This window comes from Terrapene carolina, unplaced genomic scaffold, assembly GCF_002925995.2.
Source record: "Terrapene carolina triunguis isolate 2854851 unplaced genomic scaffold, T_m_triunguis-2.0 Scaffold18, whole genome shotgun sequence".
NCBI classification, from domain to species: Eukaryota; Metazoa; Chordata; order Testudines; family Emydidae; genus Terrapene; species Terrapene triunguis.
The window spans coordinates 4,212,228-4,229,121 of record NW_020664369.1 but is presented as its reverse complement, the minus strand read 5'-3'; the positions used below and the strand labels follow the sequence as shown (position 1 = coordinate 4,229,121).

Here is a 16,894-nt window from a genome sequence, read left to right as displayed (position 1 = left end):
TGCACTCAAACAAATGCAATCATCTCAACTCTTTCATGTAATTAACGCCATGTCTCATTTCATTTTCTTAATTAGCTTTCTGATCTCTTCTGATTAACAGAAACCAAACTCAGTCTATGTGGTGCTATCTTCAGGGACTTCTTGTCACATTCATTTTCTAGACAGGATAGCTTAGCTGTCATTTTTGACAATTAACTGATTATTACAATAAATCTTGCAACCTATGGTAGAAAATCTTTCTGCTGCCTAGGCAATCAGAACACTGCAAATATTTTATTTTTCAGCTTATGATTCAGGTGCTTCATAAAGATGCACCATAGGGATACAAAACTTGTGTATTAAAAATACTGTGCTCCCATATTTTGCACATGTACCAGACTTTAATGGCTATGTATTTGCACACACAAAATGGACAACTGCTCTGTGGACAAAATTTAAATAGCAAATTTTTAAAAAACAGTAAAGTCCTTTTATTTCTGGGCCCCCCACGTGAGGCAGACCTACTTTCTCATTTGCAAAAGGAATGACACCCATAGTTTCAACTGAGGTGAACGAGACTTCAACATTCTTTTCGTATAGTTTCTTTGGGATGCAATAATTGATACCAAAGCATATGAGGTCACTGTTAATGATTTGCATTAGATGCAAATTTAAGTTGATGTATATATTGCTCTTTGGTATGTGACATGTAAAAAGACAAATAAGAATGGGAACAGTGCAATCACACACACACACAAAAAATTAGACCTAAATCCTGTAAATTTACAAAAATAATCTATACTTGTATAAGCAACTTCATACCAGTTTAACTGCATCCACGCTTAGGGCAGGTCTACATTGCAGCCGGGATCGACGATCTGAGATCGATCCACCGGTAGTCAATTTAGTGGGTCTAGTGAAGACCCGCCAAATCGACACCAGATCACTCTCCAGTCGACCCCTGTACTCTACCCCCAATGAGAAGAGTAAGGTAAGTCGATGGGAGAGTTTCTCCCATCGACTCCCCGCGGTGTAGACCCTACGGTAACTCAACCTAAGATATGTCGACTCCAGCTACGTTATTCACGTAGCTGGAGTTGCGTAGCATAGGTCGACTTACCATGGTAGTGTAGACATAGCTTAAGGTGTTGCACTGATTTAACTATATTGTTTTTGTAAGGGCTAAAGGCCTGCGGCTAGCAACCTTAGTACTAAGGACACATACCTGAGCAGGGATCAGCTGGTTCCCAATCCCATAAAGAGCAGCAGAAAGTTCCAGGGGGGGGGGATGCTAAGGGAGACCAGACGGGAGTACAAAGACTGCTGAGAGCAAGTAGGCTCCATCAGAAAAAACTTGAAATTGGGAATGAGACTACAGACAAGTGAGAATATAGGCAAAAGAGGCCTGAGCGTGACCTAATAACAGGGTAAATGAATGGATTTGAGAACTTTATTTTGAACGGTTTTATTAATAAAACAGACCTCCAAGGAGGGATGGTACTGGATGGTACTCCTGTGTGTGGAGTTTAGGTAAGGAGCCCCTGGAAGGGAAAAACTGAGGCAGGATGTTGCAAAGCCACCCCTGACCGTGAGGGGGCACCAAGAAGGCAGTATGCCCTGACGGGTTGTAAACAGATATAGTTTAAGCGGTACAAAAATTCTCTGGAGACCAGCTCCTCTATCTATAAAAACAACCAAATATGAAGAAGAGGCCATTTGAATGTTTAAGTAATACAAAAAAATTCAGACTAATTACTTTACATGCAACATAATTAACATATGTAATAAATTACAGAAGGTCAAGAGAATACTTAATTGTCTTCATAACAGCAATAATGGCATTTCTGGAGGCTTGTAACAGTCATTTAATGACTGAATAGAGAAATTAATGGCCATGGGCAAAGACAAGAAAACAATACTTGACTCTCATTACCTGACAGAAGCCAAGTGGGTGGTCATTAATCCATTATAATTTTTTTTATTTTACACAATTTAAAACAGAAACTAAGTATAACACATAATTTGAGGTTTTCCATTATTTCACCATAGCTTACTTGTCTCAGCTTTTGAAGTAATTTACCTGTCCAAAAGTAAATACTTTTTCACCCGTCAAAAATATCCATTCCTAAATGCACCCATAGATACCATAATTTTCAAAAATATTCAACCCATTGTTTCATAATAAAAATATGCGGTTAAGTTTACTATTTCTGATCCATTAAGATCTCTCAAACCTATATTTAAAAAAATTACATTTAAGATTAGAACCTCATACTCAGATACGCCATGTAAAATGACTACATTCAAATATGTATGCTTCCAAAACAACTAAGATGTCAGTTTACAGTATTTATTCTCTCTCTCTCTCTCTCTCTCTCTCTATATATATATATATATATACACATATATAAACTTAGAGCTAAAAATAAGAACATTATCTTATCAACAGTCTACAGACAGAAGTTCGGCAAACTTTTGTAGTTCAGTGATCATGGAGCCTAATCCTGATTCACTATTTTAAAATAATTTCTGGTAACAGCATGCCAGCGTTAGTTACAATACAGTATTTAGTTACAATATAAGATGGTAGTACTAAATGTTGAAAAATGTCAGTGTTCAGTGATGTCATTATGGCATGAGCTGTGCTACACAGAGCCTCACTTATCTTCAGCAGCTGAGAAATACACAGGGCTTTATTCCACCAACAGAATTCAGGCTACAGGCTTCCCTAATGTTCAGAATTTAAAGCTGCTCTCCATTTTCCAAGGGTCATAAGCAGTAGGCACTCAGATACCATGGTGATGGGCCTTGTGTAAGAACTCTGGGCTTGTCTACACTACAAAATTAAGTCGACTTTATCTAATTCAACCTCGAGCCTCCGAATTAATTAAGTCGATTGAGCATGGTGTGGCCACACACACTGTCTCAATGGAGTGTGTCCTCACTAGCAGTGCATCGTGGGTACCTATGCCGAAGTGCAACTTGCCACAATGTGTTTTGGGAAGTTTGTGCAATGCCTCATGGGACCAAAAGATTGTCGCGAGGGAGAATGGGAACAATGCATCGGCACCTCATGATGCACTGTGCTCAATGGCAAACAAGCCAGTGATTTTCGCACCTTAAAACCATCCCGCGTACGCCACAACCCCAGAAGCATGGAGCCTCTTCAGTGCACTCTTGCTGTAAGCATCTCAAACACCTCACACCTTCTCCTGCAGTATTTCCAGACCCAAAGTAGGGTCTGCCGCATGGAACACAGCAATGTCCTGCAAGCAGCCCTGCTGCAAGCATTTGAAAAAAACAATTCACAGTTGCTGCTGGCACCTGCACTCTGTTGAACGCCGTCTCTGGTCCCGTGAAACATGCAGAGTGTGAGATTGCATTGTTTTGCAGGTATAGAATGATGAGCAGTGGCTGCAGAACGTTCGAATGTGGAAAGCCACCTTCCAGGAATTTTGTGCAGAGCTTTCCCCTGCCCTGCAGTTCAGCAACACAAAAATGAGAGCTGCTCTGACAGTGGAGAAGCGAGTGGCAATCGCTATTTGGAAGCTTGCAACGCCAGACAGTTACCGGCCAGTGGGGAATCAATTTGGAGTAGGTATATCAACCGTGGGAGCTGCTGTGCTCCAAGTGTGCAGGGCCATTAATCGACTTCTGCTATGAAGGGTAGTGAGTCTGGGAAATGTGCAGGACATAGTGGATGGTTTTGCTGCGATGGGGTTTCCTAATTGCAGTGGGGCGATAGATGGCAAGCATATCCCCCTCTTGGCACCAGACCACCTTGCCAAAGAGTACATAAACTGAAATGGATATTTTTCAATGGTGTTGCAAGCTCTGGTGGATCACAGGGGACGTTTCACCGACATCAACGTAGGATGGGTGGGAAAGATTCATGACGCATGCATTTTTAGGAACTCGGGTCTGTTCAAAAAGCTGCAATCCGGAACTTTCTTTCCAGACCACAAAATGAACATCGACGACATTGAGATGCTTATAGTTATCCTGGGGGACCCAGCCTACCCCGTGCTGCCATGGCTCATGAAGCCATAAGCTGGCCATCTGGACAGCAGCAAGGAACGGTTCAACTATAGGCTCAGCAAGTGCAGAATAGTGGCTGAATGTGCCTTTGGTCGTTTGAAAGGGCGCTGGAGAAGTCTACTAATAAGGTTGGACCTTAGTGAAGAGAACATCCCCATGGTTATAGCTGCTTGCTGTGTGCTCCATAATATCTGTGAAAAAAAAGGGGGGGGGGAATTTTCCGCAGGGGTGGGCAGTTGAGACAGATTGCAGCCATTTTTGAGCAGCCAGAGACCAAGGCAATAAGAAGAGCATAGCAAGGGGTGCTGCGTATCCGCAAGGCTTTGAAAAGCCGTTTCAATAATGAATCACAGTAATGTGAGCTGCTTGTCTACATTGTGCTTTCCCAAATCTTCACCTGCCTTGTATCACTGTCCATGTATCACTGTTCCCCCACCCAAGCCCACTGCTTTTACTCAATAAAGAACATTTATTTCTCAAATCCATTTACTTTATTTAACAAACATAAGTAAAAAGGGAGAACAGAAAATAAATGTAACCTTGAGGAAATGGGGTTGTAAAGTTGAAACAGGAGAAACATTTTCAGCTGTGTAACATAATACCACATTCCAGACCATCAAAGGTCTGTGAATGGGCACCTTCTGTTCCTTGTATCCTCCACCTGAGTTAAGTGAAAGGGATAATGGACTTTTCGCCCACGCCTCAGGGAACACATGGGGGAGGGTGATTCTGTGCCAGGCGATGCTGGCTGGCTGTCCACCAGGGTCTGCAGAGGGACTCTACCCTCCTGCTACTGTTCCTGCAGTTCAACCAGACGCCTCAATATGTCTGCTTGGTCCCTCATAATCCGAAGCATCTCATCCTGCGCCACATGCTCTTGCTCATTGGAAGTTTTCCTGCTCTCCATGTCCATGTCTAACTTCTCGGACAGTGAAATCCTCCACGCTCTCAGCTCTGTCTCAGCTGTCCCGGAGGCATTCATTATCTCGGTGAACATGTCCTCCCACATTCTCTTTCTCGTCCTTCTAATCAGCGAAAGTCTGCTTTCGGGTATTGATGACACGCCAAAGGACACATTTCCAGCTGTCAGTCAGAGGAAAAAATAAAGGAGCCTGTCATAAACATACAGCTAAGGGTAGCATAAAATCCCTCTTTACCCTGTAAAGGGTTAAGAAGCTCAGATAACCTGGTTGGCACCTGACGAAAAGGACCAATAAGGGGAGAAGATACTTTCAAATCTGTGGGGGAAGGTTTTTGTTTGTGTCTTTGTTTTCGTTCTCTGCGAGTCAGTAAGGAACCAGGACAGGAAAAATACATCTCCTTAAGCATATCTGGACTAAGCATCTAGTATTGCAGAAATAGTTAGTAATAGCAAAGAAATGCATTAGATTATCTTTTGTTTTAGCTTGTGAATTTTCCCTGTGCTAAGAGGGCGGTTTATCGCTGTTTTTGTAACTTGAAAGTTTTGCCGAGAGGGGAAATCCTCTGTGTTTTTGAATCTTTTGTTATTCTGTAAAGTACTTACCATCCTGATTTTACAGAGGTGATTCTTTTACCTTTTCTTTAATTAAAATTGAACCCGATTGATTTTTCATTGTTCTTAAGATCCAAGGGTTTGGGTCTGTGTTCACCTGTACCAACTGGTGAGAATATTATTCTCAAGCCTTCCCCAGGAAAGGGGGTGCAGGGCTTGGGGGAATATTTTGGGGGAATAGGACTCCAAGTGGTCCTTTCCCTGATTCTTTGTCTAAATCACTTGGTGGTGGCAGCATACTGTTCAAGAACAAGGTGGAACTTGTGCCTTGGGAAAGTTTTAACCTAAGCTGGTAAAAATAAGCTTGGGGGGGTCTTTCGTGCAGGTCCCCACACCTGTACCCCAGAGTTCAGAGAGGGGAAGGAACCCTGACAGAGCCATTGTACATGAATAAAATGTTTCCATAGCAAGGCCGTTTTCATTAAAAAATATATATATATATATTATAGTAGGTGCAAGCCATAACATAATCAGAATCCGTAACCATTCACTGTGCTGTTTTGCTGCTCCAGCCATGGTGAGTAGGCCCCCCTGGGTAATGGGTGACCGCACTTTTCATTAAGTTTATGGCAGGCTAATCTCAGGAGCAGAGGTAGCTAGATGAACAATGGCCTTTCCCCATAGCACCAAGGGAAGCTGTTTACTAACGGGGTGGGGAGGGGGAACGTTTTCACTCCCAAATTGCGGAATCTCTCATATGGGGCCCCAGTCCCCTATCAGCTATTTTAAACTACTTGCCGATCTATGCTGAGCACAGTAAAGGCACATTAGCGGCCGCGTGGTTTGGCGATCCAGAATGGGGGGGGGGGGCGCTACATGTCCTTTTTTTTCTTGTAAGAGCACTTTTAATGAGAACTTCCCCCATTTCCCCTAGGCAACCCTATGTGATATCAGTCTCCTAAGGGTAACAAGGGCAGAAAGGAAGGAGATGCTGCAAGCGTCTGGATGCAGACCCGGTCCTTATGCTGTGTACCACAATGATGCCAGCAGAATTAATTCAGGAGTTGTGTGGGAAAGTGTCTTACCATGGTGGAAGAAACAAAGACTCCCCTGCCCAGAAACCTTGTGCAAAGGATTGCAGAGTACCTCCATGAAAGTTTCCTAGAGATATCCATGGAGGGTTCCCAGGCTATTCCAGTTCACATAAATAGTCTTTTCCAGGGGCCACCCTCTATGTAGCTGGAGCGGCCTCTTGTAAGCAGAGAGCCACAGCACCTCCCTTTTTCTTCACAGTAAACCTGCCATACCACTGAATGTGTGAGCCCACTAAAGTTTAACTGAACTTTGATTGTACCTGTATACTCACCAGAGGTAACTTCCCCTGCATCATGGTTGGCCACCGTGATGTCCTGCGACCCACAGAGCTCCCGGGTTAAAAATATTTCCTGGCTCTCGGGGAGAATGGATCCAGCACTCGCCTACCTCCCATTCTCCTCCTCCTCCTCTTCCTCATCCACCATATCGTCCTCCTTGTTGTCCCTAGACTCACACACCTGAGGTGTCCACGTTGCTTGTGGGGCTGCTGGTAGGGTCACCCGAGAATCACATGCAGCTCGTTGTAGAACCGGCATGTGTGGGATTCAGCACCAGAATAACTGTTCATCTCCCTTGCCTTCTGGTACGCTTGGCGAAGTTCTTTTATTTTCACACAGCACTGCTGTATGTCCCTTGTGTAGCCCTTCTCCCCCATTCCATGAGCAATCTTTGCATAGATGTCAGCGTCTCTTCTGCTGGATCGGAGTTCTGCCTGCACAGACTCTTCTCCCCACACAGTGATGAGATCCACCATCTCCTGTGCAGACCAGGCTGGAGCGCATTTGGGACATGTAGTCTCCATGATCAGCTGTGCTCAAGCTGGCATGCTCCCAATGCTGATCAAACAGGAAATGGGAAATCAAAAATTCCCAGGGCCTTAGCAGGGGCGGGGCTGTTTCCTGTGTACCTGGCTGCAGTGCAGCAGAGTTGAGAATGATCTCCAGAGCGGTCACAGATGAGCACTGTGTGGCATCACCTGGAGTCCCATTAAGTCGAATTACACAACACTGCGTCTGCACTACCTCGCAGTCAACCAAGGAAAATTGAATTAAGCGCTATGCCTCTCGCAGAGATAGATTACAGAAGTCGACATTAGAGGCGACTTAGGTCGACGTAAAGGACCCGGTAGTGTAGACACATACATTAACAGGTCGACTTAAGGCAGCTTCCTTCGACCTAACTTTTTAGTGTAGACGAGGCCTTAAATAGAATAGAATTAAAAATGTTATTAAAGCTAATGTTAAAATAATTATATAATACATAGGTTGGGAAAAGAGTATCTGTACTTAGATTATCCACAAATGTAAAGTTAGTTTTTAAAAGTCATATGATACATAGAATACATAATCAGCAATAACCCAAATTTAGGTGAATAGATTTAACAATACAGTTTAGATATTAGAATCCGAATACTCGGGTGCCTCACTCATGAAAAGTTCTACAGAGATTTGATTGTGGAAAGCGAAATATATCAATGAGTGGAGATTGTCCCTCAGTAATTGAAAATTAGGTTGGTTGCCCATTTAGAAAATACAATCCATGAGGGAAGTATTTGTTACTTTCCTGACTATGCTTCTCATCGACACTCCAGCTCATCCCTCCTGGTATTGCTGATGGAATCTACTATAATCTTGCCCCCAGGGGTGCATCTCAACTCTGGCTCAGCTGTGCCAATGGAAGTAATTCAAATCCAAAGTCTATTGTATACATTATTTTATATCTTCCTTTTGGGGTATATTTCAAGACAGCCTACATAGAGCCTCCTCTATTTTGAAACAATCCATACTTCGTGGATCACACAAACTACAGAAAACTAGTGTCTGGCTTCTATAATGTTTTGCATTTATATAGCACCTTACATCTGAGAAACTCAAAAGCACTTTATAAATATAAATTAAGATTTAATGCACCTGTGCGAGGAGTATAATATTTTTATTACTAAAAGGTCATTAGATCTGTTATGGTTTTATACACAGTAACACGGCACATACATTTACTTACCATCAATTAAAGTTTAGGTTACAAAAGCTTCATTATTGTAGGTAGAACATCAGTATCTAAATTCATGCTCCTAATGAACATAGTTCTATTTAAAATTCATGTATCCATGTACCAATAAGTTCATCTCATTTCTCTTTAAGGCCTGAAATGTGGTTCTTAACCATGTGTGTAACTTTTAAGCATATTAGCAGTGCCACTAAATTCAGTGCTTAAGTACTTTGCTAATTTAGGGTCTCAAGCCATGTCTACACTTATCGGTAGATCGGCACTGCTGCAATCAATGCAGCGGTGTGCATCTAGAGAAGATCCGCTAAATCGATCGCAGAGCGCTCTCCGGTCGACTCCAGTACTCTTTCTCCCTGAGAAGAGTAAGGTAAGTTGGCGGGAGAGCATCTCCCATCGACACAGCACAGTGTAGACACCGCTGTAAGCCAACCTAAGCTACATCAACTTCAGTTATATTATTCACTTAACTGGAGTAGTATAACTTGGGTCAACTTACCGCGGTAATGTAGACACGGCCTCAGTGCTGAAGCATTTTCAAAAGCACCAAAATCAAGTGAACTACATAAGCCTTTCTGTCTATAGAAAAAAGCATCTTAAATCAATATTTCTAGAATCCGAATTTACAACTTTAAATGCATTTCTTTTTGATTTTTCAGACTGCAATTTCCTTTGGACTAGCTGTAAACGGTAAGAAGTTTGGGATGTGATAGCAACTTGCCTGATCAATATAAAAAGCAGTCCCAGCTCGGATCTCTCTGCGCTGTTTCAGATCTGTTTCTGTGGTGTCCCTTGATAGTGCAATATACTCAACCTCTCGTTTGGTCAGCTCCTGTGGGCAGTAGTGAGAAATTATTACAGAGCCCTAGGCTGCAGCACAGTCATTTAAAGTAACTCTGAACAAAAATTTAATATCTCTTAGCTTTAAGATGTTTACAGTGTGTTTCTTCCTCACACATAATAGTTTGAATTTTTGCTCAATAAATTTTTTATACTCCCCAAACCTGTTCTAAAAATCATAACAACCAGCTATAAATTCTCTAACCTGAACAGCTGAGCTCTGTAAAATGCTTTATCTCCAAGATGACTTTCTTGTAGTGGCCACTAAAAACCAATGACCCACATAAGCAAAAATTCACACATTTCCTATTAAGTTCAATAGGACTCTTATAAGTTCCCACCCTGCTTCTGTTCAGTGATGTTAATATTGTTACTCAGAAAAATAACCACTGAGTTTAAACATCCTTGTGAGTATGTTGAAGAACTACATTTTTCTCCTACTGAATCATGCTTTTATTTTCTGTAAGCTTTTTGGAGCAAGGACTGTTTTTTTGTTCTATGTTTATACAGCACCTAGCACAATGGGGTCCGAATCCATGACTGGGCTCCTGGGTACTATGGTATTTATTATTTACATTAACAACTGAAGTTTTAAATCTGGAAATTAACAGGATTACCTCTATAAGAGGGAAAAAATGGGTTTGTGCCATTTTGCTGTTTTATGAAATAGGTTTGAATGTCCCCCCCTTACGTTTGTATCCTACTTGGTTTTTTTTAACCTTAGAAATAGCAGGAATGTCAAGCCTGGCGGGTCTCCTGTTCTTCTGTAGGCCTCAGTGGGGACTCAGAGATACACATCAAGAATGCTCTCAGTTCTTAGCTGAAAGTGTGTTGCATCTTTACCAGAACTTTCTTCCCAAACAGTTCATTTGAACATTTGTAAGCAAACCAAGCTGTGATGTTTCACTCCATATTATTTATGAAAATATGCTTAGGATATGAATATGACATAACTGAGATATACTTTTTGCAAGATGGCTCAGGTAAGATATCATTGGAAAGGTTATGATTTACTGAATGTGATTATCCAATTGTATGCCTGTATCACTTCTGTATCTGAAGTTAGGATTATTGACTATGTATCTGTATTTAAATGTGTTACTTTGGGTGTCACCCCCAACTAGTCCTTCAGGTACAACAATGGAAAAGCCAGACAGGGCTAATGGCCCATTAGCGATGACAATGGGCTGTGAAAGAGCTTAGTCTTCCTGTGGACACTCCCGACAGCCTACGAGTAATGGCTGCCACAGCCCTGCAGAGACATGGGTCTGAGTCACCTGGTATTGGACCCACCCCTGGGAATTCCAGTGTTCTTCCACTGGGAGACAAAGGGTTTCTGACATACACAAGAGCTATATAAGGCAGGGGAGTGACATCATCGTGGTTCTCCTCTGCCTCCCCACCCAAAGAGATACTGAATACCACCTAGAAGCAAGAATGGAACTGAGGGGAGAAGGGTTGAACCCAGGCTGGGTGGGTGTCCAGTCTGTGAGTGGAAATACCTGAAGTCTCAAGCTGCAGGCCAGTGCAGCTGCCTTTCAAGACTTTCTGTAATCTACCTGTAACAATATCTAGGGTGAGAAATTACAATTTGTAACCAATTTCTTTAGTGAAACAAGCTTAGTTTGCATGTTTTGTTTATTAATCTGCTTTGTTTTGTTTGCTACCCCTTTAACCACTTAAAATCTGCCTTTTATAGTTAATAAACTTATTTCTTGTTTATAATATAACCCAGTTTGTGAAATTCATAACTGGTGGGGTAGAGAGGGGGGAAGAGGCTGTGCATACCTTCCTCCACATTGAGGGAGGAGACAGATTTCATAATATACCTTTGGGTCTGCACCTCAAGGGAGGTGGACACCTGAGTGCTGGGGCAAGTCCTTTAAGCTGGGTCCTCAGAGCTGATCTCAGGGTCTGTGTCGTTCTGCAGTTGGGTGTGGCCCTGCCTGTGTATGTGCTGGAGGAGGCTTAATATCCTGGCTCAGCAAGACAGGTAAAAAGGGTGCACTGGCTGGCAGAACAGGCAAGTTCAGTGGTATCTCAGCACATCAGGTGGCATCTCGAAGGGGGGCAACCCATCACACAAACATAAAAGATTTTTACGCAATCTTATCCAGTTGGAAGACAGGATACTGAGCTAGATGGACCTTTGTTTTGACCCAGTATAGCTGTTCTTATGTATAACTGCCATTTAATTACATTTCATTTCCTTAACATCTAGTAAGTTATAATGATTCCAGTTCTCTCATGGTCCATACAATCTCCCAGGACAGATGCAATTTGCATTTCTAATGTAAAAAAACAAACAAACAACAAATATATGGCAAGGAAAATGCAGGCAGGCTTTCTTTATACAACATGAGGAAGCACAAAAAGGCACATTGTGGTAGATTTCAAAGCTAATGGGTGAAGCCACACACCCATGGATCATAGTGGGGTGGGCAGGAAACCTCACACATGGTGCAGTCACAAGACCTCCAGCAGATCTTTTAGGTTCAGTGGGTGGGTGCCACATTTCCTCCTTTTCCCCGGGGGACAGAGGGATAAAAACAAATGCACACCTCTATCTAAACACTATGAGGAAAATCTGCAAGGGAAACCTCAGAGTATTCCTTCCCTCAACCCCTTCCCTCAGTTTTTCCACAGAGGAAGCAGTGTGGCTCACTGTCCAACCCTGATATTCTATGATATTTTATGATTCTAACACAGTATGCAGAGATCTTGATTCTGAAAGGTATGAAATACAAAGAATAGACTATTTTTCCATTTGTGATCACATATGGTAACACTTTTCCCACTGTTTTTTCTTAGTAATGTTTAATTGATTAAGCAAAAAACATATTCACTTAAATGTTTGTACTTTTTATTCATTGTAAAATAAAAATCAAACTTTGAAAAGCATGTGCATGGAATTAAGTTCTTTGGCAACTAAGTAACAAGTCATATAAGCTTTTCTAATATTACCTTTTACAATTCAACAAGTAATAGAATACATACATACACACATATACACACACATGCACGCGCACAGCCACACACAGACACACAATAACAACTAAATAATCTTAACTACTTCAATTCTCCATTAATATAAACAAAGTTTTAAAATGTACCAGGTACTGCATGGCAATAGAGCGTCGAAGGGGTCCAGGGGGCCCTATAAGAAAAACATCTTGCCCCAAAAGATCTTTTTGCATTATCCATCTTAGATGTTGGACTACAGATTGGGCCAAATTGTCTGACACTGTAAGAAAGAAAAAAAAAATTAACTCTAGTCTAAATTATGCAGCTTTAAACAAATACTATTAAATGAGGTTGGTGGCCAGTAGGGATTACTGACATCGTACTCCTTGTTTATTTAGACTTTAAAATTGAATACATAAATAAATTAATCCAAAGTTGAATAACTCAAAAGCAGCTAATTGTGCACATAGTCTCTGTAACCACATATCTACCCTACATACCCTCATTCTCACTGCCTCACTCCCTTCATTTGTTTGTTAAATTCATGTCACAGTTTGTCTCAAATCAGCTTTTAAACTCTTCAGGGCAGGGACTGTCTCTTATTATGAGTTTGGTTCAGTACCTTACACAATGTGGCCCCAGTCTTGACTACTGTAATAATAAATTAATTATTACTGTTAGTAGAGAAACAGGACTTATCTAGCCTATAGTTCATTGCTTTCATACAAAATGATATTTAATAAATGTTTGCACCAGATCAAGTAGCTTAAGTTGTAGTGACAAATAAGGTCTAATTTGCTAGGGTTTTTTTTAATCAAATTCTTCTATACATTTTAATCTACTATAATACAGATAAGTGGCTACGCAGAGTTAAAAATTCTAAGTATAGTCAAATCTTAGTACTTCAGTCTTCTATAATATGATGTCTCCAAAGACAGACTGAAAGTTAACAGACTCAAAGCAGATCCACTGGCTCTACATTAGAGTTGCTGTAGTCAGGGATGGAAGTATACCAGAAAAATACTACTTATCCTGTTAATTTACATTCCAGTATACTGCTCAAAGCATAAATCGATACAATTGATATAGTTTTTGATTTGTGTGTTTATGCTTACTCTCTGATATGCAAAATTTGGTAATTCGGAATAGATTTCCCAATCATAAATAAAAATTAACAAGATTCTTCTGTGTCTTATTTTCATTCTTCCTATATGTTTTGCAGCAGCCTTTTATCGAACAGTCATAAATCTGCTTACAGTACATTACTAGAGATAGTAATGGACTTGTGAACAAAAAAAGTGCCCAAAACTTTTGATAAAATTAAAAACAAAAAACAAAAATACATTCAAAAGCAAATGGTTTCTATGAATGGTTATACCACCACCGACTATACCAGTCAATCTCTCTTGTAGACAGAAACTGTTACAGAAGATTTTGTGCCTTCCACAGCACATCCAATTCTCACCTCAGCATACTCCCAAATTAGCTTCCAAGGCAAAAGCAATATAAAAGTTAGCCTATTCTTTATCTCCCACATGCCACTAAAGAACTCCCCTAGGATCCTAAGTGTTGGGAAAGCTACTGGCACTGAGTCATACAAAATAATTAGCCATTAGGTACAGCATATGTTTCCTCTGTGACATGCCATTGCGGCAGACTGTGAGAGTGTTTAGAAGAGGCAATGAAGGAACACAGAAATAAGGCAGGGATGAACAAAGTTCTTTCACTTTTTCCTTCTAATCAGAGAGGACCTTCCAAGGCAGTGGGTGAAATCCTAGCCCCACTGAAGTCAATGAGAATTCAGCCATTGACTTCAGTGAAGCAAGGATTCCTCCCAGGGCCTTTAGCACTTGGGAGTCTGACACTGAACACATCGAAGACTTCATGTTGTCCTTATACAAGCTCCCAAAATGTGGAAAGACTGTCACATATCCAACTGGGATAACTTTTTTCACACAGGTTCCACTGTCTCCATCCATGGAGGCAGACGATTCTTGTAGATTGCCGAGTTTTTAAGGAAGGGCGTGGTCTGAGCCAGATGGTTAAGCTGAACCATGAATTCAGAGTGGGCCCTCAAAGAGAACAAGGAATCAAACATTCTGAAAAAACAGGATGTGAAGCAGTAAGAGCTCTGGAAAAATCTAAGGGTTACCACATCTCCCTTGACTTAAAAAGATATTAGGCTGTACACACTATCTTCATTCCATACAATCCGCCTCAGAAAAATCCTCCCTATCTTTTGGCCCAGAACAATCTCAAACCAAGACTTATTCACACAGTGCTACCAAGAAGATATGAGCACTATCATTACCAGGAGGCGTTGGAGATGGATTGGCCATGTTTTTCAGATGGAAACTGATTCCATCAACAGAATAGCAATAAGATGGACACCTGAAGGCAAGCAAAAATGAGGCCGCCCAAAAACAACATGGTGAAGCTGAGCTGAAAAATCTGGGGCACATCTGGGGAACCACTGAAAGGCTTGCCAGAAACAGACATGAGTGGAGGAGCTCCCTCACTGCTCTAAACACCAGAGGCGTAATGGGTACTAACTAAACTAGACTGTACAGTCAGTAAGAAGCAGGAACTAATACACAGGACCACTTTTTTTCTATGCAGGCCCAGTAAGAGGCACAGAATAGAGCTATCTGCTGTCCTCTGAGATAATTGCTGTGTGAAAGTCTTTGCAGAATCAGGACCTAAAGCAGGGATCGGCAACATTTGGCACGCAGCCCATCAGGGAAATCCGCTGGCGGGCTGGGACAGTTTGTTTACCTGCAGCATCCACAGGTTCAGCCGATCGCAGCTCACACTGGCCATGGTTCACTGTTCCAGGCCAATGGGGGCGGCAGGAAGCAACGGCGGCCAACACATCCATCGGCCCGTGCCGCTTCCCGCAGCCCCCATTTACCTGGGACAGCGAACCGCAGCCAGTGGGAGCTGCGAACAGTCAAACCTGCAAAGGCTCAGCGGATTTCCCTGATGGGCCGCATGCCAAAGGTTGCCGATCTCTGGCCTAAAGCTTCAGAGGGATATCCCTTAGACCAGTGGTTCCCAAACTGGGGTTCGTGAACCCCTGGGGGTTCACGAAATGTTACAGGGGGTTCTCGGGAAAAAATTCCCTAATGGCGGACAGAGCTGTCTTTAGGGACCCCAGGCAGCACGGGACCAGCAGCACGGAGCCCCTGGACTTCCAAGAGCTAAGCAGATCAAAGCAAACATATCTATCACACTGAGGAGATTTAAACTTCAAGACTCCTTATAAGAAATGGAAAGGGAGATGGATATTTTTTGCTGTTTTTAAAATTAAATAGGCAGCTAATCTTGTTTTTAAAATTATTATGAAGAACAAGTTTAAGCTTTGTTGTAACGTGCGTTGTTTGCCTGGACTGCTCAAGACCTGAATGCTTGTGTAGGAAGAACTCTTTGAGTTGGCTTCTTAAATACCTTCATGCTGTTTCATATCTGATACTCCTTGATGAAACATAGGAGCCTTGTCTTATAACAGGCTTATTCAAAGTGATAAGCTATGAAAGTGAGATCTTGGAAGAATGTTGCCCTTTTCATAATCTAATAAAAATACTGTAATGATAAATAGTAATTTATAATAAATAGTGTGTAATAAGCATGTCATAAAAACAAATTTTATATTTCCAAGATCACTGCTTTTATAATTTATACTCAGGTAAAGGAGAAAATCCCTGGAAATATTCATTTTTAAGAGGGGGTTCGCGAGACTTGACATTTTAGTGAAAGGGGTTCACAGGTTGTTAAAGTTTGGGAACCACTGCCTTAGACAATTTCAGATGCTAGTGATGTACCAAAGCCTTGCAGAAGAAACAAAGAAATCAGATCTTGAAAGATAAGTAATATACAAAGTGATTTTCTAATGTCTGGCTTTCATTTTTTATTTATTATATTTTATGTGTATTTACTGGCTGGGGGGATGATCCAGCCATTTTGATATTGTTATGAAAAATTAATTCTATATGCACACCCAGAGAACAAGATGAGCATATGTTTTATTAATCTAAATAAATGCAATAAATTAAAAATAGATACAAATTATTTATCATTTCAGCTTACCTAGATATTCTGCTAATCATCTCTTGCCCTAAAGATAGCGTTTTGTACCTATTGTGACAAAGTTCCTCCTCTATCTTGGTGGGTCCTGTGCTTATTGGCGGATTTTCTTGCCTCAGAGATTCACCATGTGGGTTGGGGAACAGCCCAGAGACCTTCCCCTCTGGAAGAACCCACAGTCCAGGTCAATTGGGAGGTTTGGGGGGAACCCGGGCCCGCCCTCTACTCCGGGTTCCAGCCCAGGGCCCTGTGGACTGCAGCTGTCTATAGTGCCTCCTATAACAGCTGCATGACAGCTACAACTCCCTGGGCTACTTCCCCATGGCCTCCTCCAAACACCTTCCTTATTCTCACCACAGGACCTTTCTCCTGGTGTCTGATAACGCTGGTGCTCCTCAGTCCTCCAGCAGCACACCC

The 16,894-nt window shown here is 41.7% G+C and overlaps 1 protein-coding gene across 1 annotated transcript in view; it reads right to left on the bottom strand.

The window, feature by feature from the left end:
* LOC112103175 (von Willebrand factor A domain-containing protein 8) overlaps positions 1-16,894 on the bottom strand; it is a 255,098-nt gene that overhangs the window by 212,611 nt on the left and 25,593 nt on the right. The window contains exons 3-4 of the mRNA XM_029911809.1: positions 12,544-12,674; positions 9,312-9,422 (exon numbers count right to left, since the gene is read on the bottom strand). Of these exons, the coding sequence (XP_029767669.1) occupies positions 9,312-9,422; positions 12,544-12,674 (242 nt within the window). The remainder of the gene's footprint in view (positions 1-9,311; positions 9,423-12,543; positions 12,675-16,894) is intronic.